Source organism: Emys orbicularis, chromosome 9, assembly GCF_028017835.1.
Source record: "Emys orbicularis isolate rEmyOrb1 chromosome 9, rEmyOrb1.hap1, whole genome shotgun sequence".
Lineage (NCBI taxonomy): Eukaryota > Metazoa > Chordata > Testudines > Emydidae > Emys > Emys orbicularis.
Window position 1 is genome coordinate 713,730 of NC_088691.1, and position 27,356 is coordinate 741,085.

General features: G+C 51.0%; 1 protein-coding gene across 1 annotated transcript in view; it reads right to left on the reverse strand.

Annotated features, from left to right (window-relative positions):
- MED12 (mediator complex subunit 12) overlaps nucleotides 1-27,356 on the reverse strand; it is a 73,205-nt gene that overhangs the window by 18,555 nt on the left and 27,294 nt on the right. Inside the window, 12 exon segments of the mRNA XM_065410898.1 lie at nucleotides 115-276; nucleotides 511-646; nucleotides 1,388-1,497; nucleotides 1,904-1,993; nucleotides 2,250-2,361; nucleotides 2,449-2,610; nucleotides 2,718-2,881; nucleotides 3,178-3,249; nucleotides 3,476-3,655; nucleotides 19,028-19,191; nucleotides 21,399-21,512; nucleotides 23,531-23,632. Of these exon segments, the coding sequence (XP_065266970.1) occupies nucleotides 115-276; nucleotides 511-646; nucleotides 1,388-1,497; nucleotides 1,904-1,993; nucleotides 2,250-2,361; nucleotides 2,449-2,610; nucleotides 2,718-2,881; nucleotides 3,178-3,249; nucleotides 3,476-3,655; nucleotides 19,028-19,191; nucleotides 21,399-21,512; nucleotides 23,531-23,632 (1,568 nt within the window).

The window sequence follows — 27,356 nt, forward strand, 5'->3', positions numbered from 1 at the left end:
GGGTTAACAAATCAGATGCTTCCAGACACCAGCACAGGCTCCAGGCAAGAGCAGCACGAGGCTGTCTGTGCACCGGCAGCCATGACTCAGAGGCCCAGGAACAGGACTACTTGCCTCCTTCTTGAAAATAGAGTCAAAGCCAGCAATCTTGTTGCCTTTGGTGTCAATGAGGGATCCCTGAGGTTCGCAGGTAATGACGTCCCGAGTCTGCTTGGGAAGAGGAAGTAGCTGTCGCACTTTCTCCAGGCTGTCGGATTGTCGGTCGCCCAACTCCTTCTGCACTAGGCGGAAACAAAGGCGTCAGGAGCCATTCAAACAGCGGCATTCAATGCAACCAACCCTACTATCACTGTCGTCCCCACAATGCTCTGCCCCACAACCACCACTGCCCTATTGCCCCATGCCCCACAAACCACTTCTCAATACCCTCTTATATTGCTGCCCCCTGCCCTCTGTGCCCAACACCACACCATATTCCCCAGCTCTCCAGACTGGCCAGGGCCTCCTCACCCTGAGTTTCTTGACCAGGTTCATGTATGCTCGCTTGTTCTCCTCCATGCTGCCCTGAGAAATGCTGGACATGTCCGCAGCCAGGGTGCCGTTGATGAGCACACTCAGCATGTCCAGCACTGTGGTGAAGAGCTCGCTGAGGGGAAGAGGAGAAAGGCTGAGGTCAGGAGAGGGGAAGACCCTGCAGTTCCACAGCCCAGCACCACACAGAAATGCAAGGTTGCATGAGCACCTCTGCCATCATAGAGAACAATGCCCCGTTAACTCACCTGGAACATGCCCTCAGGGGATGAGCAGGATTGGACCCACCAGCACAGGACATCTTATAGCACCCTGTCCAGACTTCAATCCCCAACTCCTCCTCCGGAAAACTGTTCCACAGCCTCCCAGACCCCTCACCATCCCATTGCACCTTGTAGCCCCCCTGGCATTCACACCCTCAAGACAGCTGGATGTGCCCCCTGCGTGCACACTCACTCAGCCTCTCCTCACAGCTCAGTCCCTCAGCTCTGCCCTGAGCTCCTCACAGCTTGACTGCATCTTTCCGGTAATAACGATGCCTGGGTGAGCTCAGGGGGACTGTCCCCTCCCTGCTCTGCATGTGCCCATGGAGTGTGGGGGCCCTTTGGCTGCCATATGAGCCTATGCACTGGGAACTAGTTGCCCACTACTTCTCCTAAGTCTCTTTCAGCCATCCCTGGTTCCTGATTCCCGCAAGCCTCTCGCAGGAGAGGTCTATATGTGCTTGCGGGCTGGCTCTCCCCCAGGGGACAGAAGTATGTGGGTGGGACAGCTTGCCCTCACCAGGAAGGAGCTGGACTAACTCTAGACTCCCCATGGGAGGGGCCCTGCTCCGAGACTTGAAGGAGACAGTTACTTGTTTGACTGCATGTCGACAGTCCCACTGCTGATGATGTCCAGGAGAAGCACCGCCCACTCTGTTGTCTGCTGTGTGCTGCGCTGAACTGTGTCAAACATCCCCCCCACCTGGCAGGGAACAAAAGTCAGTCAGAGCCTGCCACACAGGGAACCCCAGAACCCAAAAGGGAGAGTGGAGGCTAAGCCAGGATACCTCTTATGGGCAGGTGAGGGGGGGACAAGCTCCAGGCAGCCCAGCTAAAGGGGTGCTCTGCTGTAGGCCCTGGAGCAGCTTAGGCCCTGCCAGGTTGGCAGCAAGTTGAAAAGGGAAGCAATGCTGTGACCAATCTGCACTGAGCGTTTCTGAAAGAGTTCAAGGTGTGTCTCCTGTCTGGACAGGACAGTCAGGTCTCTCCATCCATTCCGTCCCCCGCAAGGCTCCATACCCAGAAGAGCCAGGGAAATCTTCATCAGGCCCTGCCCACCCTTAGAAGGGAGGTCTTCCTGTTTATCTCCCCTTTCTCCTGCTGCTCACCAGATTCAGTCGCAGTTTCAAGGCCTCATGCATCAGCTGTTTGGCTTTACAGTCGTCCTGGTACTGATCTTCCCGCCAGTTTGTAACAATCTAAGAGATTTAGAAGAGAGGTGAGGACCTCACATGCTGGACCCTGCACTGCAGGGGGAGCAGTGAGTACTCCCCACTCCTCACAGTCTGGGCTAGGAGGAAAGCAGAGAAGATGCCCTGCTAAAGCACCCACAGTCCCCGATATGGAGGGAGTGAGGGAGATGCCTTCCCCATGGAGGATGCCACCCTGTGAGGGTACATCCATTTGGATGCTCTGTTGTTCCCAAGCTCTTGTGAGGGCTGGGAAGGGGCCTACCTGCTGGACCTGGCTGTAGAGTGAGGTAAGGAGGCCTTCTCGCTGCTCATCCTGTCCTTTTAAACATGTCAGCACCAGTGACAGGAAGGGCTGCTGGCTCAGGAGGGACATGCTGGGAAGAAGAGGAGGAAGTGAGCTAGACAATACTAAATGCTAGGTGTGGCTGCCCAGGGCTTCCTGACCTCTCCCCAGAGCTCACCTCTTCTGCTTCTGGCGATCTCGCTCTTTGCGGGACGATGACCCCAGGTGCTGTCCTTTCTCTAGCTCTTCTCCAGCAGCTTTAAGTACATGGCCCTGCACCGATGTGGGCAGCTTGGCGATAAGTGGGGCCACCAGCCACACTCCTGACCTCTCCAAGGAACTGTGACACCGGGCAGACAAAAAGCTGAGTGAGCCAACCCATAGTCCAAAGTCCCTCTGCAAAGGATCCCACTGTCCCAAGGAGAGAGGAGCTGGGGCAGTACCTACCTGAGGATGGGTTTGGCTTTGTTGCTGGCAGATGCAGTGCTCACAGGCGCAGTGCTGAGGCTGTTGACTCCAGTTCCAGTGGAGTTAGCGGAGCTGGTCTCTGCTGACTGCTGGAACACCTCAATGGTGGCCTTGGCAATGTTTTCTAACAAGGAATTCATCTCCTGGAGAGAGTAGAAGTGTCGAGTGGAGTTTAGACCCCCCCCCGCAACACCGCTCCTCTTTCTAGAGCACTTGGGGCACTGGCTGACCACAGCAACAGGGCCCAAGTGAAACTCCCTCATGCCTGCAGGCCTTGGGCGACTCACCCATTCTCGGTGAGCCGTTCCCCAAGCATCCTCCCCCACTTATGTTCCCCACGTTCTCACTTCCTGCCAGGGGTCCATTCCCCGACTTGGAAACACAGAGAGATCCCCATCCAACATGCAGGGCAGCTCTCTCAGCTCACCACACAACTCACATTGTTTGCTGTCTGCTTAATCATGAGCTGCAGCTCCAACGAGGACTGCCTCATTGTCCATTGGTCCAAGTTCTGTAACACACAGACATACTGCAAATTAACAACCACTTCCTCAGCCCACATAGCCCCTCCCCCAATGATGAATCTTCCCCCTGGCCTCAAGAAGGTGAACGTGTTTTAGAGACGGACGTTATGAACGCTCATGTCCAGCAATGGAAGTTAATGGGAATAATGTGTCAGGCTCTCTCCTCCCCACTCATCCCACCATGGAGCCAAGCAGGACCCACCCCCCCAACACCTGTAGGATGCGTTTAATCCTCTGTCGCTGCGGATTCTCTCCCTCCTCATTGTCCAGCAGTCGATGTGGGTAACAGATCAGCTGCATCAGCCTCTGGGCCTGGGTGCTGCTCAGAACGGGATCCTGCAGATCATTGCTGTCTTCACAGAGGGACTTCAGACATCGTTCACCCACCCACTCCTGCAAGGTGAGCACAGGATGAGCAGGGTCAGTGCATGGCCTGCACTGTGTTTAGGTGAGCAGGCCAAGACAGCACCCACTGCTTGCTCCTCAAATTTGAGGGAAGGATCTGGGAGCAAATTCAATCCACACGGACCTCCCTAGCAACTAGTAGGGCCCAAAGTCCCTTCTCCTCACTAATTATGCAGACACTGCCCCTTTACTTGTCCGATGCAGTGACTGTAGAAGGGGAAGCTGGTCCTGGCAGTCAGCAGCAGACGAACACAGCTGTAGCTGTTTGTTTATTGACCTATTGGCCAGACTTAACTCCAGACTGTCACCGCCATGGCCAGGCTTCACTAAAGCCATTAGACATTCCAAATGTTCCATTAGTAATTCATACATTTTAAGGCCAGAAAGAACCATTGTGATCATCCAGCCTGAGCTCCTGCACAACATGGGCCACAGGGCTTCCCTGAATTAACTCCTGCCTTCAAGCCCAATGTCTGGGGTTGACCTAAATCGTATCTTAGAAAAACTTCCAATCTTGATTTTAAAATGGTCACTGATGGAGAATCCGCCATGACACTTGGTAAACTGTTCCAGTGGTCAGTTACCCTCACTGTTAAAAATTTGCATCTTGTTTCTAGTCTGAATTTGTCTAGCTTCAATTTCCACTATTGGATCTTGTTAGATCATGGCCTATTAGATTGAACAGCCTTCTTATTAAATTGTTGTTCCCCACACAGGCACTTACAGACTGTGATCAAGTCACCTCTTAACCTTCCTTTCGATAAGCTAAAGTAGATTGAAAGACTCCAGGAGTCTTTACCATCGTCTGGAGTTCCTCTCCTCCAATTCTATCCCAAACCCTCTCCAATCTGGCTTCTGCCCCTTTCATTTCTCTGAAACTGCTCTCGCCGAAGTCCCTAATGGCCTCTTCTCTGGCTTCCATGACTATGCCCTCTTCTGGTTCTCTAATCACGCCTTCCCTCCTTGGTCCCTCTCTACTCTCCCGCTGCACCTTAGGTCTTGGCAATTTCATCTAGAAACACCAACTCAACTACAGTCTCTGTGCTTATGACTCACAGATTTATCTCCTGCTCTCCAAACTACAATCACCGCCTGTCTGTCTCTGACATCCCCTCATGGATCATCAGCTCCAACTCAATATGGCTAAAACTGAGCTCTTAATCTTCCCTCCAAACCCTCCCCACTACCTCTTTTCTCCATCCCACTGGACATCCTCCTCCTGTCTGTCATTCAGGCCTGTAACCTGCACATGCTCTTTGACTCCGGCTTCTCTCTTGGTCCTCATATGCAGGCTGTGTTTGAAGCTTACTGATTCATTCCACAAAACATCTCTAAAATACGGCTTTTCCTTTCCACCACCCAGCTAAAACTCTCATCGTGTCACGCCTGGATCACTGCAACATCCTTCCCTCTGGCTTTGACAAACACCGTCCTGCCTTGCTCAAATCCATTCAGAATGCAGCTGCAAAGATCATTTTCCTAACCTTTCGCTTTGACTGTGTCACCCCTTTCTCTACATCTCTCCATTGGCTCCCCCTTTTCTAGCGCATCAAACATAAGCTATTTCACTTTCAAGGATCTGCGAGGCCCACCCCCACTTTACCTATCATCTCTCATTCATTATCAGGATGTTGACTCCCACCTCCAATCAGCTCATGATGCCACACTCCACTGTCCACTTGTTACATTTTCAAACAAGCACCTTCATGCTTTCTCCCATGCTTAGGTGGTCATCTGCAAAGCTCTCTCGTGATCCTCCTTCCTTCAAAACCTTCCCTAAGACTCTCCTTCTCCTAACTTGATAGCAGTTAGGCCGCTGGGGTGCTGAGACCACTGTCTATCACACTGACCAATCCTGTCTCATTATTTCCTCCCCAGTCTGTCTGTATCCAACTATCTCTTGTCTTATACTTATACTCCTAGGTCACTTAGGAGCTTTTGAAAATTTTCTCTTATCCTTCTCTTTGATCTCAGTTGGAACTGGATTGGGGCCCTCTTCTTAGGCAAAATTAAATTGGTCCTAGGTTTTATATCATGCTAGCAGCAAATGCCTCCTGCCACCAAGTGTAAGCTCTTCAGGACAAGGATTAACTTTTTGTTCTGTGTTTGTACAGGGCCTAGCACAATGGGGTCCTGAGCCAGGACTAGGGCTCCGAGGTACCACATTAATACAAATAATGAATACAGTATACTTCCAATGATCCAAACAGCATGGGGGACACGGACTTTATTTGGATAATTGGGAATTTGGATAATTGAGAAGGCAGGAGCCATTCAGTAGTGGAGTGGCCTTCCCACCAGCCAGGGGTACCTCCTCACAGTCCAGGCCAGGGGTCTCTGCTCTATGCTCTGAAGCTCTGCATTATCCAAATCCCTTCCTTGTCCCCCAGCATGAGATACATGGGAGACAAGGCACCGATCTGAACAACATGGGGGTTTGGATAATAGGGTCTTGGATAAACAGGAGTTACGGTAATGAAAAACAAATAATAAATAAGGCATGTTTTCCAATCTTGTAATTATTCTTGTGGCTCTTCTCTGAATCCTTTCCAAATTTTCAACATCCTTCTTGAATTGGGGACACTGGAATGGAACAATATTCCAGCACCGGTCACACAAGGGCCACATATACAGCAATAGAACCTCTCTACTATTGGATATTACCCTGTTTATCCATCCAAGGATCACATTCGCCTTTTTGGTCACTGCACTGGGAGCTCATGTTCATGCAAACTCACATTTAACCAATTATCCACTATGACCACCAGTCTTGTTCAGAATCTCTCCTTCACAGGATAGAATGGCCCATCCAAGTGTGACCTCCTGCTTTGATCCTAGGTGTACAACTTCAGATTGGCCATACTGATATGGATGTTTGCTTGATCCCAGCTTATCAAGCGATACAGATCACCCTGTACCAGTGACCTGTCCTCTTCATTATTTACCACTCCCCCAATCTTAGTCTCCTCTGCCAACTTTATCATTGATGATTTTATGTTTTTTTCCAGGTCATTGATAAAAAATGTTAAGTAGCATAGAGCCAAAAAATTATTCCGACAGGTTCCACTAGAAACAGACTTGCTTGATGATGATTCCCTATTTACAGTTACAAATTTAGAGCAGTCAGTTAACCAGCTTTTAATCCATTTAACATATGCCATGTTGGTTTTGTATCAGTCTAGTTCCTTAATCAAAATGATATGTGATACCACCTTCAATGCCTTACAGAAGTCTAAGTATATTACAGCAACACTATTATCTTTATCAACCAAGCTTGTCTCATAAAAACAGATATCAAGTTAGTCTGACAGGATCTATTTTCCATAAATCCAAGTTGTTTGGCATTAGTTATATTCCCCTGTTTTAATTCTTTACTAATCGAGTCCTGTATCAATCATTCAGTTATTTTGCCCAGGACTGATATCAGCTGACAGACCTATAATTACCTGGGTTGTCACATTTATCTTTTTTAAATACTGCCACAACATTAGCTTTCTTCCAATCCTTTGGAACTTCCCCAGTGTTCCATGATTTACTGAAAATCCAGCATTAATGGGTCCAGAGAGCTCCTTGGCCAGCTCTTTTTAAATTCTTGGATTAAAGTTATCTGGACTTGCTGATATAAAAACATCTAACCTTAGTAACTGCTGTTTAACATCCTCCTTAGTTACCGTTGGAATTGAAAGTATTTCCCCTTCAACACTATGATATGACATCATCATCATCATCATCTGGACTTTTTCCAAATACGGAACAAATATTTATTGAACACTTCTGGCTCTTTTGCATTATTATTGATAATTCTACCATTTCCATCCAGTAATGGGCCAATACTATCCATCCGAAGTCCTTCTGTTCCTGATATACTTGAAACAGAACAGTTACTTACCCTTCAATAACTGTGGTTTTTGACATGTGTTGTCCATGCAGATTCCACTCATGGTGCCCATGTGACCCAGCCACACAAGATCCGATTCTTTTTGAATAGCAATGTCGTTCACACTCCAAAGTGTAGGTGGTGCAAACTAGTGGTCGGAGCAGAACCAGAAGGCTAGCCAACAGACTGAGCCAGAAGCCAGAACAGGACCAAAGGCAGAGCTAGAGTCATGGTCAGGAGACAAGCCAGTGGTCAGAGCCGGGAGATAGGACTCAGCGGTTCAGAGGTAGGCAGGGACTAGGGCTGGAGTAAGGGCTGGCCAGGAAGTAGGTCTGGCGCAGCTGTGGGCAGAGAATGCATTGAGCGGCCACTGAGTTCCTGTTGCTACAGGGTTTACATGGTGATTTGTTGGCTCTTCTGACCAATCAGGGAACACAGCCACTTAGTGAGGGTTTATTAGGCACAGCCAAGCTTATGGGGTTGCTAGGCAACCGAGCCTGAGGCAGCAGAGTTCCTGACAGCATCCACTATGGCAGCACCCCTGCTTCATGTATCCTCACAACCACAGACATGGGGGTCTTAAAGGATGGAGAGCCTCAACTGCCCCCCCCCCCCATTTCTTCGCCAATAAGAATTCCAAGAGAACAGGTCTCCCATTAGTGAGGGTGGAGGGCCAGATCATGGAGCCTGTGTGGACAACATATCTCAAAGAACCACCCTTACTGTAGGATAAGTAACTGTTCTTCGAGTGACTGTGCAACAGATTCCACTCTTAGTGATTAACAAGCAGTGATCTTTAACCTGAAGGTGGGAAGAGGAGTCCTACTTAAAAAGGTATGGCAGGCTAGCCCTACCAAAGCTGGCATCTGATCTGGAAGCCTGAACCAGGACAAAATGGAGGTGAAAGTGTGAACGAAGCTCCAGGAAGCTGCTCTAACTATTTCAAATAATGAGATGTTACCTAGAGACATTGTGGAGGCAGCGTGAGCCCTCATGGAATAGGCTCTAACATGACCCTGAGGATCTTGTCAGCTATCTGATACCAAAGCCTTAAAACAGTCCAAAACCCAGCTAGATAATCTGAGTGGAAACCCTTTTTGGGAAAGCCACAAACAGACTGGGGGAGGATGTGAATGCTTAGCCCTAACTCTATAGAAGGATAAGGCTTTCACCACATATAAGGTGTACACTTTTATTTTGTCTGAGCTGGAGTTAAGTTTTAGGAAGAAAACAGAAGATGACCTGACTAGTTGAGGTGGAAGTCTGAAACTTGGGCGAAGCCTAAGGATGACACTGTCCTTAAGGTACATAGAGGGCCCACCATGAAGGCCTGTATTTCATTGACTAATCTGGCTGAGCTAACGGACACCAAAAACACCATCTTTGTCTAGAAGTAGTAGAGGGGGCACGTTGCCATGGGTTCTAAAGGGGGTCTCTTAAGCCAGTTAGAACCAAACTGAGGTTCCAGGAACAGGGAGGTTCCTTAACTGGGGGGAAAAACATGAGAAATTTCAATACTGTAGGGAGAGCAAACACGCTGTAACTCTGGACTGGCAGGAGGTTTGCAGAAATTGCTGTCTATGCACTCTAATGGAGCAAACAGAAAACCTAGATTGCTTCAGGGACGATAGCTAGCCCAGGATGGCTCAAATTGAAGTGTTTAATGGTGAGAGCTGCTGCTGGGTTGCCCAGACAGAAAACCTTCTCCATTTAGCTCTGTACATTAGCCCGATAGAAGGCTTTCTGCTTTGTAACAAAATGTTCTGTACTCCAGATGAGCAGTCCCTGTCCAAGGGAGTCATCCAGCCAGCATCCAAGCAAGCAGGCGGAGCCAGGCTGGGTCCGGGTGCAATATGAGGCTGTGGTTCTGAGAGACTACATTGGAAAGAAGTGGTAAGGTAGCTGGTAGGCTGTTCGAAATATTCATCAGTTCAGAGAACTGAAACTGTCTAGATCATGCTTGAACTATCAGGATATTGTGACCTGAGTCCTGTTTCAGTTTTCTGAGAAATCAGGGAACTGGTGGAAAAGCAAACAGACCTACCTGGAGTCCACAGGAGAAGAAAGGTGTCTGTCAGCAAGCCTGGGCTCATGCTCCTTCTGGAGCAAAATACTTGCTGCTTGCTTTTCTGGCACGTTGTGAACACATTAGGAACCCCCATCTGACAAAGATGTCATGGAGGATGGAACTGCTGAGGTACTATTTGTGGTTCTCTGAAAAGTGCCTGCTGAAATGACCTGCCAGGGTGTTCTGGAGACCAGGCAGGTGTAAAGCTACTGGCATAATGCGGTGAGGTATGCACCATTCCCAAAGCTATGTTGTGTCTTCACAGAGTGGGGAGGATCTTGCTCCCCCGAGCTGTTGATAAAGTACACTGCAGTGGTATCGGCTGCGAGCATTTGATCAGCGAGGCTCCAAAGGAGAGGTAGGAAGGTCTGGCATGCTAATGGTATGGCTCTAACTTACAAGATATCTATGTGCAATCAGACCTCCCGAGGGAACCACAGCCCCTGCATCTTGAGATGGTCAAGATAAGCTCCCCAACCAAGAGCGTAGGAGTCCATTACCAGGGTCTTGGGAGGGAGAGGCACAGAGAATGGAACTCCACTGCAGACTTGAAGCAGATCTGCCTGCCAGCTTACCGAGGATAGGACTTCTGACATGACCATGCTGGTCCATACTGTGTCTGTTAGGCAGATAGATTGATCTTAACCAGCCTTGTAGTGGCCAAAGGTGAAGTCCAGTCAGGCATGCTGCTTGACATAGGTGCACACTGCCATAGGCATGAGCCCCATATGCCTCACTGATCCTCTGGAGTGCAAAGTTACTTGCTGTGCGAATCTTCCCCGAATCAGCGAGTCATCCAGATGGAGATAAACTTGTATTCCCAGTCTGCAAAGGTATGCAGACACTAAAGCCAGGACTTTGGCAAAGACCCACTCAGAGGCCAACAGGCAGGACTCTGTGTTGGCAGAGAAATGTTCCTACCAAGAATCTCAGATACCTTCTGGGAGTTGTGTGGATGAAAACGTGCAAGTATGTATCCTGAACCAGTCCATGGGATCCAGGGGAACATATTATGGAAACTAGGGTGACCATATGGAATTTGAAATGAAACAAACACACTGAGAGGTCGAAGGTTGAGGATGGGTCTCCAGCCTCCTTTTTGATATGGGAATACAAGTCCCTTCACATGAAGTACCTCTTCCACTGCTCCGAACTGCATCAGAGTCCACTTTCTGTTTCAACAGTTTTGTGAGATGGGTCCCTGGAAAGGCCAGGGGGAGGGAGTTGGAACAGTCTAAAACTGGATGGAATACCCATTAGCTATTCTCTTGAGGACTCAATCCAAGGTTATCTTCATCCAAACTTCTAGAGAAAAGGCAAGTTTCTAACAGAGGGCAAAAGAAAAATGCTCCAAATGTGGTCCAACCAGCTCTCAACACTTACGGCAAAACTACATCTTAGTAGAAGGTCCAGGTTGCAGCGCAGACGAGGAGGAGAAGGAAGGTTGAACCGTGCAGAACTTCTACCTCTTCCTCAGAGGCTCAGAAGGAGATTGTTGCAATTAGCATTGGGGCTGAGGTTTGCGCTTGTAGTTAGTAGGTTCCTGCCTCTGTTGCAGTTTCCTCTGCGATAGGAACGTAGAGTCCCGGGGCTCAAAGAATCACTCTCCTGTCTCTGATGCTGTGGACAGCCTCATCTGTGCTCCTGCTAAACAAAACTGGTCCCTTCAAAGAGGAGGTCCTCTCTAGCTTTCTGGACCTCCCACAGGATCCCAGATGCCTGAAGCCAGGAAGAATGCATCATGGCAAATGCAATAGTCCTCACTGACATATCAGAGGCATAAAGAGGAGCTTATAACAAGGTTCTCGCTGTGAGTTATTCGGGGTGAGTTAAAGGCGTTCTCTTGGCACTTTGTTAAGTAGGCTAGAGAGTCTATCCCAGAGGAGAAAAATCACACTGATAGCAAAGCTTGATAGTTGGCCACCCTCATTTGGAGGCTTGCGGAAGAGTAGACCTTATAGCCAAATAGATCCAGGTATTTGGGATCCTCCCCCTGAAGGGTGTTTTCTAGGGGCTCCCTACTGTTTGGGCCTTTCCTGAGCTGTCTGTACCAGTAAGAAGCCTGGGATCGGGTGCTGAGAAAAATATTCAGATGTTCATTAATCCACATCACAATTCTGACTGGTATCGCCATGCAAAGTATAAACCAGTAATTTGTGCTGCTTTTCCTGGGTGTTTTCTGGTGATATATCAAGAGTCTCGTGATCCTATTAAAGATATCCTGGAATACTTTGAATTCATCCTGACAGGCTGAAGGAGATGGATTGACCTCCTCATTCAGAAGAACAGGAGGAAATTCCTTGAGGATCAGGGAGCTCTAGATCTAAGCCACTCTGGTCATCCCCAGTATCCAATTCTTCATCTTCTAGCAACTAAGGATAAAAAAGTTGCGGGGCTAGAGATAGCTGAATTTGTCTACTCAGTGAGGGAGATCTTGGTCGAGTCACGGTAGAGGAAAGCTTCCTGGAATAAGGGATCATGCCCCAAGAAGACCAGTATGTCTAGGGCTGGTAGAAGAGGGCACATGGGTGAATACCAAGGTGGAGGTTCCTTGAGAAACCCTGCCCTCTTTGTTGGTGCTCTAGTGAAATCCTCTCTGGATTTTCCGCTGGACTCCTATTGAGCCACCCACAGTGGAGAGTGGGGCTAGGAAGAAGAGGAGCTTTTGCTGTGCTCTGGAGAAGACAATGAGACAGACTACTTCCAGAGCTAGAGCAGACATGTCCAGGATGCCAGGTCTGCGTGGTGTCAGATCAGGTGGAGGCATAGGGACTGAATGCTTGGAGATGACATCTCTTAGGCATTGCAGTAGGGGAGACTCCGGTATTGGACCTATGGATAGGTCGGCCGGTATGATGCAAGGCTTCGGTGTCAGGATGCCGGCCTGTGCCAAGAAGGCTGAAGCAGGCTGGAGGATTTTGGCGCTGAGGATGGTGCTGGAGCACATACTCTCAGCATGATACCAGGGGGAACATAGTCCGTGTGGGTTAAAGGAGCCATCAGTGCAGATTTGCTCTTCAGTGGCAGGGCACTGGGAGGGACACTGAGTTGTGGGTCTTAATAGATGAAGTCTGAGAAGTCTCTTGATTGGGGTTGCTGAGGGCAATCTGTGCAGGACTTCTCTACTGGAACAGTGCTCCTTGCTCCCTCTCTCTGAGGGCGCAGAGCTAGAGAGAAGTGTGGTCTATGGCAGGAGGCAGTGAGAGAGCTGGACGTGGAGCCACAGCTGGCCAGTTTCAAGGCAGGATGAGACTGACCTGTTCTGGACTTCTCCAAAGCAGAAATAAGTTTCAGGCTCCTTGAAATCTCCAGTGGAAACAAATTTAGCCTCACCTCTCTGTTCTTGACAATCCTCTTGGAGAACAAGCACCATACGGAGTAGTGCTGAGTTACGTGTCCTTCCTGGGCAGATAAGACATCAGAAATGCCCATCATTTATGGGTATGGCAGAGTCACACAATGGGCACTTCTTGAAGCCTGGTGACTTGGGTCTGCCATGATGGAGGCATACCCCTCCTGTGCATGGAGGAAGGGAGGAGGGGTGAAGCCACACTAGTCACAAGCTTCCCCTTAAAAATTATGATTTTTCTTTTCTTTTTGTAAGCCAATGGGCAATTAAACCTAAAGACTAACTAGATCTAACACTACAACAGGAACATTAAATGAAAGCTATGTCACTCGAGGGATGCAAACACTGCAAGTCTTTCATCGTGCAGTCATGGTCATGAGACCACCCTACCCCTTATACGCTTAAGTATAGTGGTCACAAGGGTATACAGAGCATGGACGTGGCCACAATAGATGCAGCTATTCATAAAGAGTCCGACTCACATGCCTGGGGCACATGGACACCAAAAGTGGAATCTGTGTGGACAATCACTCAAAGAACTCCTTATTATCCTTAACACTGCTGGCCATAGGATTTCTAATTGTGCCCTTTTACTTCCTTTATCAATTTTCTACAGTTCTCAGCTTCTAGTGTATTTTCATTGATTGATGAGAGGGACAAGCTCTGGAGCTTGAGATGCAAGAGGTAGTCTAGTATGAGCTGCAACAGGGTTCGCTTGGGACGGACCCCCTTATTCGCCATCCAGCAGGTGAATAGCTTCCATTTGGCCAGGTAGGTCGCCCTGGTGGAGGGCTTTCTACTGCCCAACAGGACTCGCTGGACCTCAGATGAGCACTGCCGCTCTTGAGCGTTCAGCCACACAGCAGCCAAGCTGTCAGATGAAGCGCTGCCAGGTTCAGGTGCAGGAGACTGCCGTGGTTCTGGGGCAACAGGCCCACCCTGAGTGGAATCTGGAACAGGGTCGCCACCAAGAGACCCAGCAGTGTGCTGAACCAGTGTTGGTGCGGCCACATCGGTGCTATGAAGATGATATTCACCCTGTCCTGCTTGATTTTCATGAGGACCCTGCGCTGCAACGGCACCGGAGGGAAGGCATACATCAGAGTCCACGACCATGGGAGCAGGAAGGTATCCGACAGAGATCCTCTGTCCCTGCCCTGGAACGAGCAGAAGACGTGGCATTTTCTGTTCTACCTGGACGTGACTAGGTCCACCTGGGGAGTTCCCCACCTGTGGAAGATAGAACTGACCACCTCCAGGTGACGGGACCACTCGTGGCGAGACGAGACTGTCCTGTTGACGCGGTCTGCCCAAGCGTTCCTGGCCCCTAGGAGGTGAGTGGCCACAAGATGGATGTCGTGCTGCAGAGCTGGCGAACCGCCCTGAGCTCCCTGACATTGATGTGCAGAGACCGATCGTGACTGGACCAACAGCCTTGAGTACTGAGATTGCCCAAGTCAGCTCCCCAACCCAGGTCCAAAGCGTCAGAGACAAGAGTCACCAATGAGACTTGGGGCTGCGAAGGGGACTCCCTCCGGCACCAACGCGGGATCTTGCCACCAGGTGAGTGACGACAGTATGCTGTCCGGAATCCTGATCCATACTGTGCCGGTTGGGGATATAGACCGACGCCAGCCACGCCTGTAGGGGCTTGAGGCGGAGTCACTAATGCTGGACCACGTAAGTGCATGCTGCCCGGTGACCCAACAGTCTCAGGCACGTGTGGGCGGTGTTGAGTGGTTGGGCATGCAGAGACGAGAGGAGGTCCACCATGGCTTGGAACCAAGTCTCGGGGACAAAGGCTCTGGCTCGAGTGGAGTTGAGTATCACCCCAATTAATTCTCTACATTGCACTGGGGTTAGGGTTGCCTTGTCATTTATTAATAGGCCCAGATCGCAGCAGGTGGAACAGACCAGGTTGAGATGCCACCACACCTGATCCGAGGACCGGCTCCTTACCAACCAGTCATTGAGATATGGGTAGATTTGGAACCCCGAACGCTGCAGGTGAGCAGCCACTGGCGCTATACACTTGGGGAACATTCTCGGAGCCCGACCAGAGACTAAAGGGCATCACAGTGAACTGGAAATGGCACTGGCCCAACGTGAAACCGAGGAAACACCAGTGCCCCAGGAATATGGACATACGACAAGTACACTTCCTTTAAATCAAGGGCAGCGTACCAGTCTCCTGGATCCAGGGAGGGGAGGATGGAGGCCAGGGAGACCATATGAAACCTCAACTTTTTGAGAGACTTGTTGAGGTGATGCAGATCTAGAATAGGTCTGACGTCCCCTTTTGCCTTTGGAATTAGGAAGTAGTGGGAGTAAAATCCTCTTCCTTCCATGTTTTGCAGAACCTCTTCCACTACCCCTAGATGCAGGAGGTTTTTGACCTCCTGAACGAGGAGTTGCTCATGAGAAGGGTCCTGAAGAGGGACGGGGAAAGGGGATGGAAGGGTTGGTAGGCTATAAACTGCAGAGTATAGCCAGACGAGACTGTGTCGAGCTCCCAGCGGTCCGAGGGGATATGGGACCAGGCTGACCGGAAAGGGCGGAGGTGATTGAGGAAGATGGGGAGCGGATTCGGTGCATTCACTGAGGTGTCGTCCTCGGGTGCACCCTCAAAATGACTGCTTTTGGCTGCCTTGGTATCTGGAAGGACCAGGATGGGCAGGTGGACGAGACGACGACAGGTGGCTTCGCTTAAAACCCCTGTCCTTGTCTTTTTTGTAGGCACCAGATCGAGGGGTACCCCAAGACCTCGATGATGGCGGGGGGGAGGAACGGTTTTCTAGCCTGTTGAGGAGTATGCAGGCCCAAGGAGCAGAGGGTGGCCTGGGAGTCTTTAAGGCCATGGAGCCTTGCATCAGTTAGCTCTGAGAATAGCTCTGTTCCCTCGAAAGGGAGGTTCTGGAGGGTGGATTGCATCTCCTGGGACAGCCCGGAGGTCTGTAACCAGGAGCTACACCTCATGGCTATTGCAGAGGTGACACCAAGTCCGTGGCATCTCGGCTATCTGGGGGACACCTCTGGCTACTGCCTTGCCCTCTTCCACCTGAGTGGCGAACTCCTGTGCCCGATCCTGTGGGAGGCTCTCTTTGAACCTGCCGATGGAGTCCCACAGGTTGAAATTGTATCTGCCAAGTAGGGCCTGATGGTTAGAGACCCTGAATTGGAGGCTCGCTGTTGAATAAATCTTTCTCCCAAATAAGTCCAGCCTCATGGCATCCTTATTTTGGGGGTGCCACTCGCCTGGCCCTGCCTGGCCCTTTCGTTGACAGCGGACACGACCAGGGACCCCGCAGGAGGGTGCGTGTATAGCTATTCAAACCCCTTTGTGGGGACATAGTACTTCTTTTCCGCCTTCTTGGACGTGGGCAGAATGGAAGATGGGGTCTGCCACACCGACTTGGCGATCTTTAGGACCCCGGGGTGAACGGGCAATGCGACCTGGGCTGGGGCAGAGGAGGGAACGACAGTCAAGAGGTCATCGGGCTCCTCAGCTAGCTCCTCAACCTCCAAGTTCAGGTTGGCTGCCACTCTTAAGTAGGGCTTGGTGCTCCCTGAAGTCATCAGGTGGGGGGGGCGGGGGGAATCTACCAGTTTGCGAGTTTCCCCCGCCACTGACTCGTCCGGGGATGACGAGGATGACTGCACCGCCAGAGGGTGGGGAGCGTCCCCTTGCTGCGTCTGGGACCACTCTGCAGCCGCCGGGGCCTCCAGCAGAGTCACTGCTTCGGATTCAGCCCCTTGCTCCAACACCGGTGCCGGCTGTGCTGGAGGTAGCTTGTCTGATGCAGCCTGGGAGGAGCGGTGGGAGTATGGTGCCGGCATTACAGGCACCCACCGTGGGTTCCAGTATTGCCACTGGGCGAGCCATTGCCCTTGATCCCATGCCGGTGCCGCAGGTGCCTTGACGGGTTCCTGGCTGGGAGACGATTCACCCTGTACAGGGGAAGAGCTGAACTGTCCCTCCGACCCAGACCAATGCCCTTCTGGTGACCAGGGTGGGGCTGTGGAAGCCTGAGTCTGTCGACTGACTCTCGTCGGCGACCATTACAAGGAAGCCGAGGGGCCGGTGCCTGCCCAAAGAACGGTACCGGGGCCCCGGTGATCGGTGCCATGACCAGGAACGGTCTCGTGCTGGAAGGGACCGATGCATGGAATACCTGCGAGGCAATGGCAACTGGCACATTGGTGATCTCTGGTGGGAGGACCGTCGGTACAGAGAATACGGGGATCAGCGTCGTGATTCCGGAGTTCCGTGCCTTGTAAGCGGAGACCATGGCGTCAGAGATCTGAGCCTCCTGGCTGGAGACCGAGGTTGCAGTACCAGGGTCCTTGGCCATGGCGAAGGGGAATGACACCTGCGGTCCGGGGGCCATCCCATCACCAGCTGGGTCATCTAAGCCAGTGTCTTGGCGGGATCCGCCATGCGGCCAGGTGTGTGTGGTGCTGGTCAGCCTAACTGTTCTTTGGCCACCAGGGACGCAGATGGCCCTGCGATGGCCTGGGACCCTTTACTGCTCCCCGGAGACCGAGGCAGGTCCACAGCGGTACCCCCGAGAGCCTCCATTGCGGGCACGAGCCCTAACTCAGGTCCTTTGCCCGAAGTTCCCTTGCACGGTGCCTGCAGACCAGTCGACTTGGACTGCTTCTTCGTTACTGGTGAGGGGGAACGGTGCCGGGCAGATCCCAGTGCCAGCGGTGCTGACGCCGAAGTACCGGGTGTGGAGTCCAAGTGCGAGGGCTCCGATGCTGGGCGCAGAGCATGAGGAGGACCCTCAGTCGAATGTCCCGCTCTTTATGAGTTCGGGGATGAAAGTTTTTGCAGATCTGGCACTTGTCTTTTTGATGGGACTCCCCCAGGCACTTCAGACAACTCTCGTGAGGGTCACTGACGGGCATCGGCTGGCAGCACTCAGAACACAGCTTGAAGTCTGGGGAGGGGGGCATGCCCCACCAGCCAGGACTCTAACTGCTACTAAAACACTTAACAGCTAACTAATCACTGACTAAATAACAAAGGAGAACAACCTCAACAGCGAAGAACCGCTAATGCTCTTGCTAAGCAAGACCAGGCACTCCAGCCAACCGCCATGGGCGGTAAGAAGGAACTGAGAGGGCGTAGGGCCAGCAGTGCCTGATATACTGCGGCATGAGGGCGGCACTCCAGGGGGCGCCACAGCCTGCCCCATGGATACTACTAAGGCAAAAATCTCCGACGACTGTGCACGTGGGCGCACACACACCTGGATGGAATCGACATGTGCAAGCACTCCAAGAAGAAAGCAGAATTTCCCACCAATAATGAAATCAGTCAAGTAGTTTGTAAATTCATGCATATTAAAAATGTGCTGCTCATCTACTTGACTTGGGGTAAGCCTCCGCTGCTACACCCACCTATCAAGGCCCCTGCTAGCCAGAGCATCTCCTAACATACTCACTTCTTGTGGATCTTAGAAAGTGGTGAGAGCAGTGGAGAAGGGAAGGGTTCAAGAGGCTGTCAGACGGGCAGGGGAAAGAAGGGCAGCACAGGACTTGGGCACTGCCTGGATGGTGCCCAGGACCCTATTAGACTTGAGAGCCAGGACAACCCTGAAAAGGGCACGTAAAAAGTGAGTGGCTCTCCCTGAAACTCACAAAAACACAGGCTGCAGGTGAGCAAGCCCAGCTATAGAACTGGCCGAGCTGCCAGGAATGCCCCAACCTGACATGCAAGAGACACCTTATATCACTTCAAGTACCCCTCCTTCTCATGCTCCCTCCTCTCTGCCCCCAGCCCATGCGTAGGGGGCTACTGACTGCCATCTCACCCTGGGGAAGGGGCACAGTGGTGGCACCAGAGCCCTACAGAATACACAGCGTCTGAGCTCTCCGAAACCAGAGTACCAGTCAGCTCTGTTCAGCAACTTTTAATTCTTAGCACTACCACGTGGCAAAACTGTGCCCAGCTTCTTTGAAACAGCAGAAGGGAACATCCACCAAACCTGAATAGGCAGAGGGACAGCCCTGTCAGCAGCCGGGATCAGGGACAGGGTGGGGCGCAAGAGCCAGATTTACCTGCTGACAGATACTCCTCAGGACATACTTGGCATAAATATCCAGGCTGGCCGTCTCTATGGACACTGTCCGGCCAGCAGACTTCTTGGCACCCAGCTCATCTTCCATAAGGTCATCCACCCCTCCAGGGTGGGAAAAGCCAGAGCCTTTCAGCTCTGCATCACCTGTAACCAAGAGGCAAAGGGTCACCTTATGCAACAGTAGCAAAAACCAGAGCCATTCACACAAGGGACGCTGAACTTGAATACGATTTCCTCCTGGCCCCAGAGCTCAGCGCAGGCCGTCCCCATGCCCCGCGACTGCCCCACGGCCCCAGAGCTCAGCACAGGCCGTCCCCATGTCCCACTACTGCCCCACGGCCCGAGCTCAGCGTAGGCCAGCCCCATGCCCCACTGCCCCAGAGCTCAGCGCAGGCCGTCCCCATGCCCCACGGCCCCAGAGCTCAGCGCAGGCCACCCCCATGCCCCGCTACTGCCCCACGGCCCCAGAGCTCAGCGCAGGCCGTCCCCATGCCCTGCTACTGCCCCAGAGCTCAGCGCAGGCCGTCCCCATGTCCCACTACTGCCTCACGGCCCGAGCTCAGCGCAGGCCAGCCCCATGCCCCACGGCCCCAGAGCTCAGCGCAGGCCAGCCCCATGCCCCGCTACTGCCCCACAGCCCCAGAGTTCAGCGCAGGCCGGCCCCATGCCCCACTACTGCCCCACAGCCCCAGAGCTCAGCGCAGGCTGTCCCCATGTCCTGTGACTGCCCCACAGCCCCAGAGCTCAGCGCAGGCCGTCCCCATGTCCCACTACTGCCCCACGGTCTGAGCTCAGCACAGGCCAGCCCCATGCCCCACGCCCCACGGCCCCAGAGCTCAGCGCAGGCCGGCCCCATGCCCCGCTACTGCCCCAGAGCTCAGCGCAGGCCAGCCCCATGCCCCACGGCCCCAGAGCTCAGCGAAGGCCAGCACCATGTCTTGCTACTGCCCCACAGCTCAGCACAGGCCGTCCCCATGTCCTGCTACTGCCCCACGGCCCCAGAGCTCAGCACAGGCCACCCTGTCCCCATCCCCAACCAACAGCCCTCAGCCAGAGTGCCCAGCACAGACCAGCCTCATCCCTGCCAGCTACCAACTCCTGGGCAGGGAGACCCACGCAGCCCACATACGCCCCAGGGTGAGAGCTTAGCGCAGGCCAGACATTTCTCCATCACACAGATCTCATCTACCCCTCCTATTTCTCCCGACAGAATTCTGCGCCCCTGCAGGGCCCGCATTTTTCTGTGCCCCCCATGCAGAAAAACGCAAAAAAAATCTGCTGGGGAACACGCGCCTCTTCCCCAGCAGCATATCTGTTCCAGCATGCCTGGAGCAGCCTTACGGTTGGGAAGGGAGGCTGGCTGTGCATGCCTGATCACCGGGGGGGGGGGGGGGGGGGGGGGGCACTCTGTCCCTCTCGCTTGCTACTGCAGCTCCCTGGCGTGGAAGGGTAGGACTTTTTATTATGCAGGAGGCAGGCTAGAGGCAGAAATGTAGCAGCCTGCCTGCATAGTAGCATTGTTAATGTTCCTATTGTTAGTTAACTGTTCCCATTCTCAGTCAATTCCTCCAGGAGCATAAAACCTGTGAAAGTTTTAAGGCCCCTACATTGCCAGAGTGATGTAAAGCCTTATAAATGACAGTAAGGAAATCAGCTAGGAAGATCTATGTGCTCTCTCACTTTTTTCCTGTGCCAAAGTGGCACAATGGGGTTAGATTACAGTTCAGGATTTATTTTACTTACCCATTAAAAAAAAAAAAAAAAAAGACTGAGGGCAAATAAAACATTTACCAAGCAGTCAATAAAATGTCAGGACAATCAGAACCAAGCACTTCCCAAAGTACCCAGCCAGGTCCAGGGCAATGATTAGCAAAACTGTATGACTTTCATGTGTGAAAGTCTGAGCAATTTAAAATGACATTCTACTCCCCCACCCCCGGTTTGGTGTTCTGTAATGTGATTTAAATGAAAATCCAGGATTATAACTGGAATGCAGGATATTGTTACCAAGTGTTTGTAACTTCACTTTCATGTGTTTAAGAAATGCTGAATAGTTATTGTGACCTTTTCCTGTATTGTAGTTTAAATAAATTTCCAAAACAATTGAAACTGATGTGATTATATTGCATTATTTTGACAAATAAAATATGCAGAATTTTGCAGAATTTTTAATTTTTGGCGCAGAATTTTTAATTTCTTGGCGCAGAATCCCCCCAGGACTACTCCTATGTAGTCATCATATATCTCTCGCAGTCCAATACTGTAGCACACACAAACTTCCTGCACTCTGCCTGCTCCCCCAACACTCCTTGTCTCCCTCTCACAGGTCCAGTCTAGGATAAGATACGTACCCAGCACAAAGACAGCCTTCAGCACTGCAAAGACTGCTCCATCCACAATTCGGTTCTGGGAAGCAGCCAGCAAGTGGCGGTCACAGGAGGAACGAATTCCCACTGTGGGCTTATCTGCAGAAAGGACAAAGGAGAAGGGTAAATCCCAGCACACGAGAAAGACCCAGCCTCCAGAGCCACCCAAATCACGCACTATCCAGAGCGGCAGACTGAGGGCCAGCAGTTCTGGCTCGGCTACTAGCTCACTGGGCCAGCTTGGCCCTATTCATTTTCCCATCTGTAACATGGAGCCAATTACATTTGTCTACGCCCAAGAGTGGGGGTGTCTCTGAACAACTTATCTGACAGACTGCACAAAGGCAAAGTGTCGTGCAGCACTGGATCACCCCAGTGTAACATTCATAGGGATGACCAGGAAGCAATGTCTGTGCAACAAAGTCCAGGCTTCAGCACAACTCTAACCTGGGGCAGCAGCCACATTTGGAGGAGTGAGGGGACAATGTACAGATGATGAGCCATGGATGGAGCCCTGCAGGACTGGTTCCACCCCAAACAGAAAGGGCAGTCAAACCAGACAAGTCTGAGACATTACAGAGGTGTGCATGGCAGCCCTAGGGCAGGAGAGGAGCCAGCAACAGGTCAATGAAGAGAGGTTCATATTCTGGGGCCAGAGTGAAACCCAGATGCTGCTGCTGCGAGGACAGCTCCCAGCCCCTCTGCTCAGACTCGGAGCCGGAGGATTAGCGTGCCTGGGCCACGCGGGGGTGTTTAAAGGGGAGGACAGGCAGATTCCAGAGTTTGGGGAAGCAGAGGAGAGGGGTTTGTCAATGGGATAATACAGGGAGCAGCACAGAGACGGGAGTCGAGGGGGAAGAAGCTGCTCTCTGCAGGCACTGCAGGGTGTCAGGAAGGAGAAGGAGGAGTAGGGGTTGCTGACATTAGGGCATGGAAGATTCATAAATTATAAGGCCAGAAGGGACCACTGTGATCATCTAGTCTGACCGCCTGTATAACGCAGGCCAGAGACCTGCCCTGAATGAATTCCTATTTGAACTAGAGCAGATCTTTTAGAAAAACATCCAATCTTGATTTTAAAACATCTAGTGGTGGAGAATCCACGACAACCCTTGGTACATTGTTTCAATAGTTAATTACCCTCACTGTTAAATGTACACCTTACTTCCAGTCTGAATTAAAGTCTAACTTCAACTTCCAGCCATTGGATCTTGTTATACTTTTGTCTGGTACGTCGAAGAACGTCTTTATTATCAAATTTCTGTTCCCCATGTAGGTCCTTACAGACTGTCAGCAAGTCACCCCTCACCTTCTCTTTGATAATCTAAAACTGAGCTCCTTGAATCTATCACTATCAGGCATGTTTTCCAATCCTTCAATTATCCTCATGGCTCTTCTCTGAACCCTCTCCAATTTACATCATCTTTCTTCAATCACGGACACCAGAACTGGACACAGGATTCCAGCAGCTGTTGCCCCAGTGCCAAATACAGAGGTTATAGAGCCTCTCTAATCTGAATCCCCTGGAGAGAAGGAAACGGCAGGTTCCAATGGAGCCAGCTGGTTACAGGCACAGGATGTGAGAAGAACTGCAGAGAACAACACAAGGGGCTGGGTAGGCTGAAGAATCCGGTGCTAGAAGCAGGGAGTGGCACGTCCAAATCCAGCTAGGGAGGGACATGTGTAGGTGAGGACAGAGTAGACTCTGGCACTGATGTCAGGCGGCACGAGACCCTGGCTGACAAACTCTTCAGCACTTACCGTAATGTCTGGGACAGAGCAAGGGTCACATCAACCCACAGCACACCAAGGTTGGTGTCCTGCCTGCAGTGGGGCCCAGTGGCTGATGCTGCAGAGGGAGGAGACCCCTTCTGCACATGCTTGGCTAACCACACAGTGACACACGGGGGAAGCTGTACAAATGCATTCCCCATTCACCCCCTTTCCCAGGGCATGGGAGACTACCCAGCAGAAGGCTAGTCTTGTCTTGCCCAGGGTGAGACAAGGCTTTCCAAGACAGCACCAGGAGCTCCTCCTCTTGGATCCAGTGAGCATAGGCGGCCCACAGACTCACAGTGTTTGAGCTGGGTACAGAAGCCTTCCCCCATAGCACTTACTGCCATCCTGCTGGCATGGGTTCAGCTGTGGTGTCTTAAACAGGTGTAGCAAAATCCGACAGGTCAGACGGGCCCCCGGTTCCGAATCCTGTTCACTGCAGGCTACAGAAAGCAAAGGAATCAATGGAGATTTCACAGGAGCAGAGCTCGCCTCTACTGTCCAGCCGCTGGCCCTAATTTCTGCAGTAGAGTGGCCTGCACTCTGCCTGAAGGGGGGAGGAGGGCATATTGCAATTAATATGCAAATGAGCAATCCAATCAGCACAGACTCCCCAGGCCCCAATCGCTACATGACATTCAATGTATTCTAAGCTTCTCCTACCTCAGCTTCACCGCGCTGCAGCCGGGGGGCTGAAATCAGCAGGGCGAAGCTGGAGGGTCAGACAGCTGGGGCAAGGGCAGGGGGGGGGTTGGAGCTAGAGAGCCCCAGGAGGAGGGAGGGGATGAGCATATTAGTTGGATTCTCCTGTGAAATGATCAGCCATGAGTGTGAACTATGTCGAGAATGAAAAGCCCATTGTTAGGTTTCAGAATTAAACACCCAGAGTGAGGCATATGGGGGAGTTCACACCTCTCTGAGCTCTTATTTGGGACTGTCTGCAGACTCCAGCACACAGCATGGCATGGGTAGAGCCCTGCGTGGATACAAAATTTGTATCCACATCCAATCCGCGATCCACAAATATTATCCAGGGATATAAAATGGATATCCGTGGATTTGCAGGGCTCTACTAACAGCTCCACAGGTCATCACGCACCAGTGACACAAGGCTGTGCCCAGCCCCGAACCACCCTCTCACTTCTCCACAAAGACCTCCTGCCTCACTGCCCGCTCCACCCCCGCCATACCTCCTGCCCTACTCTGGGCAGGTAGGCTATAATCTTGGGCGCTCGTGTGCACCGCCGCCCCCCCAGGGGGGGCTCAGACACACCTACACAGCCGGAGCAACTTTAATGCACACAGACCCAGCCAGGACTGGCAGTGGTGACAACTACTTGGCTCACTGCACCGGAGCACATGGTCACACTCCCTTCTGGGAGTTGTAGTTTACTTCCTCCTTTCGAACAAGCTGTGGACTACAACTCCCAGAATGCCCAGCAGGCTATTGCCTGTTGCGTGATTCAGAGAGCCGAGCTAGAGCCTCAGGGCTGGGTGACAGCTGCTCTGTTCAGGTGAGTGTGTGCTGCAGATATTTGTATCCGCATCCGAGCCATGATCCGCAAAAATGGTCCGTGGATATCAGCGGATTTGCAGGGCTCTAGACATTAGGTAAGAACATAAGAATGGCCACAGTGGGTCAAACCAAAGGTCCCTCTAGCCAGTATCTTGTCATCTGACAATGGCCAATTGTAGCACTCTGTACCTCAGAGCAGTACCCTGGAACCCCCATATTCACCTGTGTCATATAATTATGATATATTTCATACAAAAACGTGCCATGTAAGATATCATATGAAAAGCCATGATCTGCTGAAACCCACAGTTCTGTCCAAATATGTATATAGTTAGTGTGTATGACGTTATGAGATTTCGCTGTAAGGTTGTTACTGAAATATGTTGTAAGTTTGCTAGTTACAACAAAGGCGGTGATCCACACCCAGGAAGGTGTTAAACGCCCACTAATCAGCAGGGGAGTTGTAAACAAGGGATTTACAATGCTGTAAAAGTGCTGCACAAGCATCACACAATGGGGGATTGCTCAACTCTGACTCAGCAAAGCCCACCAGGACATGTCTGGGCTAGTGTTTCCCAGGCACATGGACTGAGGATATAAAAGAGGGGACAGTACCATCATGCTTTTGCCTTTCTATTCCCCCACCTATGCTGGAAGCAACAAGAGAACGCTGGGAAGACACACACTTGAACTGAGGAGACTGATCCCAGGCTTAAAGAGGAAGCCTGTGTATTAAGAACTGTACCATCTAGTGGGGTGAGAAAACTGCTTGATCGAAATACTAACTAGTGTAATAAAGTCTAAGATTTAGACTCTGCACTTACTTTTTATTTTCTTTGGTAACTTTCTCTGACCTTTTGTGCCTATCACTTATAATCACTTAAAATCTTTCTGTAGTTAATAAATCTGTTTTATTTTTTACCTAAAACAGTGGGTTTTGCTTGAAGTGCTTGGGAAATCTCAGCTCAGTTTACAAAGGCTAGTGCGTGTCCTCTCCACATCCAGGGATGGGCAGACTGGGTAATGAACTTACACTGGTCAGGCTTCTGTGATGGTACTGTCCCCTCTTTTATATCCTCAGTCCGGTATATTCCAGAGTGCAAGGCCGGGGGCTTGGGAGATCTGCTGGTGGCTTTCTCTGTGTGATTCATGAGTGGCTCAGGGAGCTTTCATGCAATCTAGCTGAGTGTGGGATAGAGTGATAACAGCACCTGGAGGGGTTTGCTGCTTGTCACTAACAAAGCATTGTGAGAGACAGCCCAGGCTGGAGAGTTAAGGCGGCAGAGCAGTTCCAGGTTGTACTCCAGGGATCCTGTCACACCAATGCCAGATGCTTCAGACAGAATGAACAGAGCAGGGCAGTTATTGCATGATCCATGCCCTGTCATCCAACCACAGCTTCTGGCAGTCAGAGGCTAGGGACATCCAGACCATGTGGTTGTGTCCCTGACCATCTTGGCTAATGGCCATAAGAACATACATAAGAACGGCCGTACCGGGTCAGACCAAAGGTCCATCTAGCCCAGTATCCTGTCTACCGACAGTGGCCAATGCCAGGTGCCCCAGAGGGAGTGGACCAACAGGCAATGATCAAGTGATCTCTCTCCTGCCATCCATCTCCATCCTCTGACAAACAGAGGCTAGGGACACCATTCCTTACCCATCCTGGCTAATAGCCATTAATGGACTTAACCACCATGAATTTATCCAGTTCTCTTTTAAACGCTGTTATAGTCCTAGCCTTCACAACCTCCTCAGGCAAGGAGTTCCACAAGTTGACTGTGCGCTGCGTGAAGAAGAACTTCCTTGTATTTGTTTTAAACCTGCTGCCTATTAATTTAATCTGGTGACCCCTAGTTCCTGTATTATGGGAATAAGTAAATAACTTTTCCTTATCCACTTTCTCCACATCACTCATGATTTTATATACCTCTATCATATCCCCCCTTAGTCTCCTCTTTTCCAAGCTGAAGAGTCCTAGCCTCTTTAATCTCTCCTCATATGGGACCTGTTCCAAACCCCTAATCATTTTAGTTGCCCTTTTCTGAACCTTTTCTAGTGCCAGTATATCTTTTTTTAGATGAGGAGACCACATCTGTACGCAGTATTCAAGATGTGGGCGTACCATCGATTTATATAAGGGCAATAATATATTCTCAGTCTTATTCTCTATCCCCTTTTTAATGATCCCTAACATCCTGTTTGCTTTTTTGACCGCCTCTGCACACTGCGCGGACATCTTCGGAGAACTATCCACGATGACTCCAAGATCTTTTTCCTGGCCATTGATGGACCTATCCTCTAATTCTTTTGTGAACCCAGTTTTACTTCTAGGCTTCACAACATCTCCTAGCAATGAGTTACACAGGTTGACTGTGTGTGGTGTAAAGAAATTCCTTGTGTTTGTTTTAAACTTGCTGCCTATTAATTGTATTGGGTGACACCTAGTTCTTGTGTTATGTGAAGGGATAAAAAACACTTCCTTATTCACTTTCTCCACACCAGTCATGATTGTATAGACCTCTATCTTATCCCCCCTGGTCTCTTTTCCATGCGGAACAGTCCCAGTCTTTTTAATTTCTCCTCATATGGAAGCTGTTCCATACCTCTAATCATTTTTGTTGCCCCTCTGTGCACCTTTTCCATTTCTA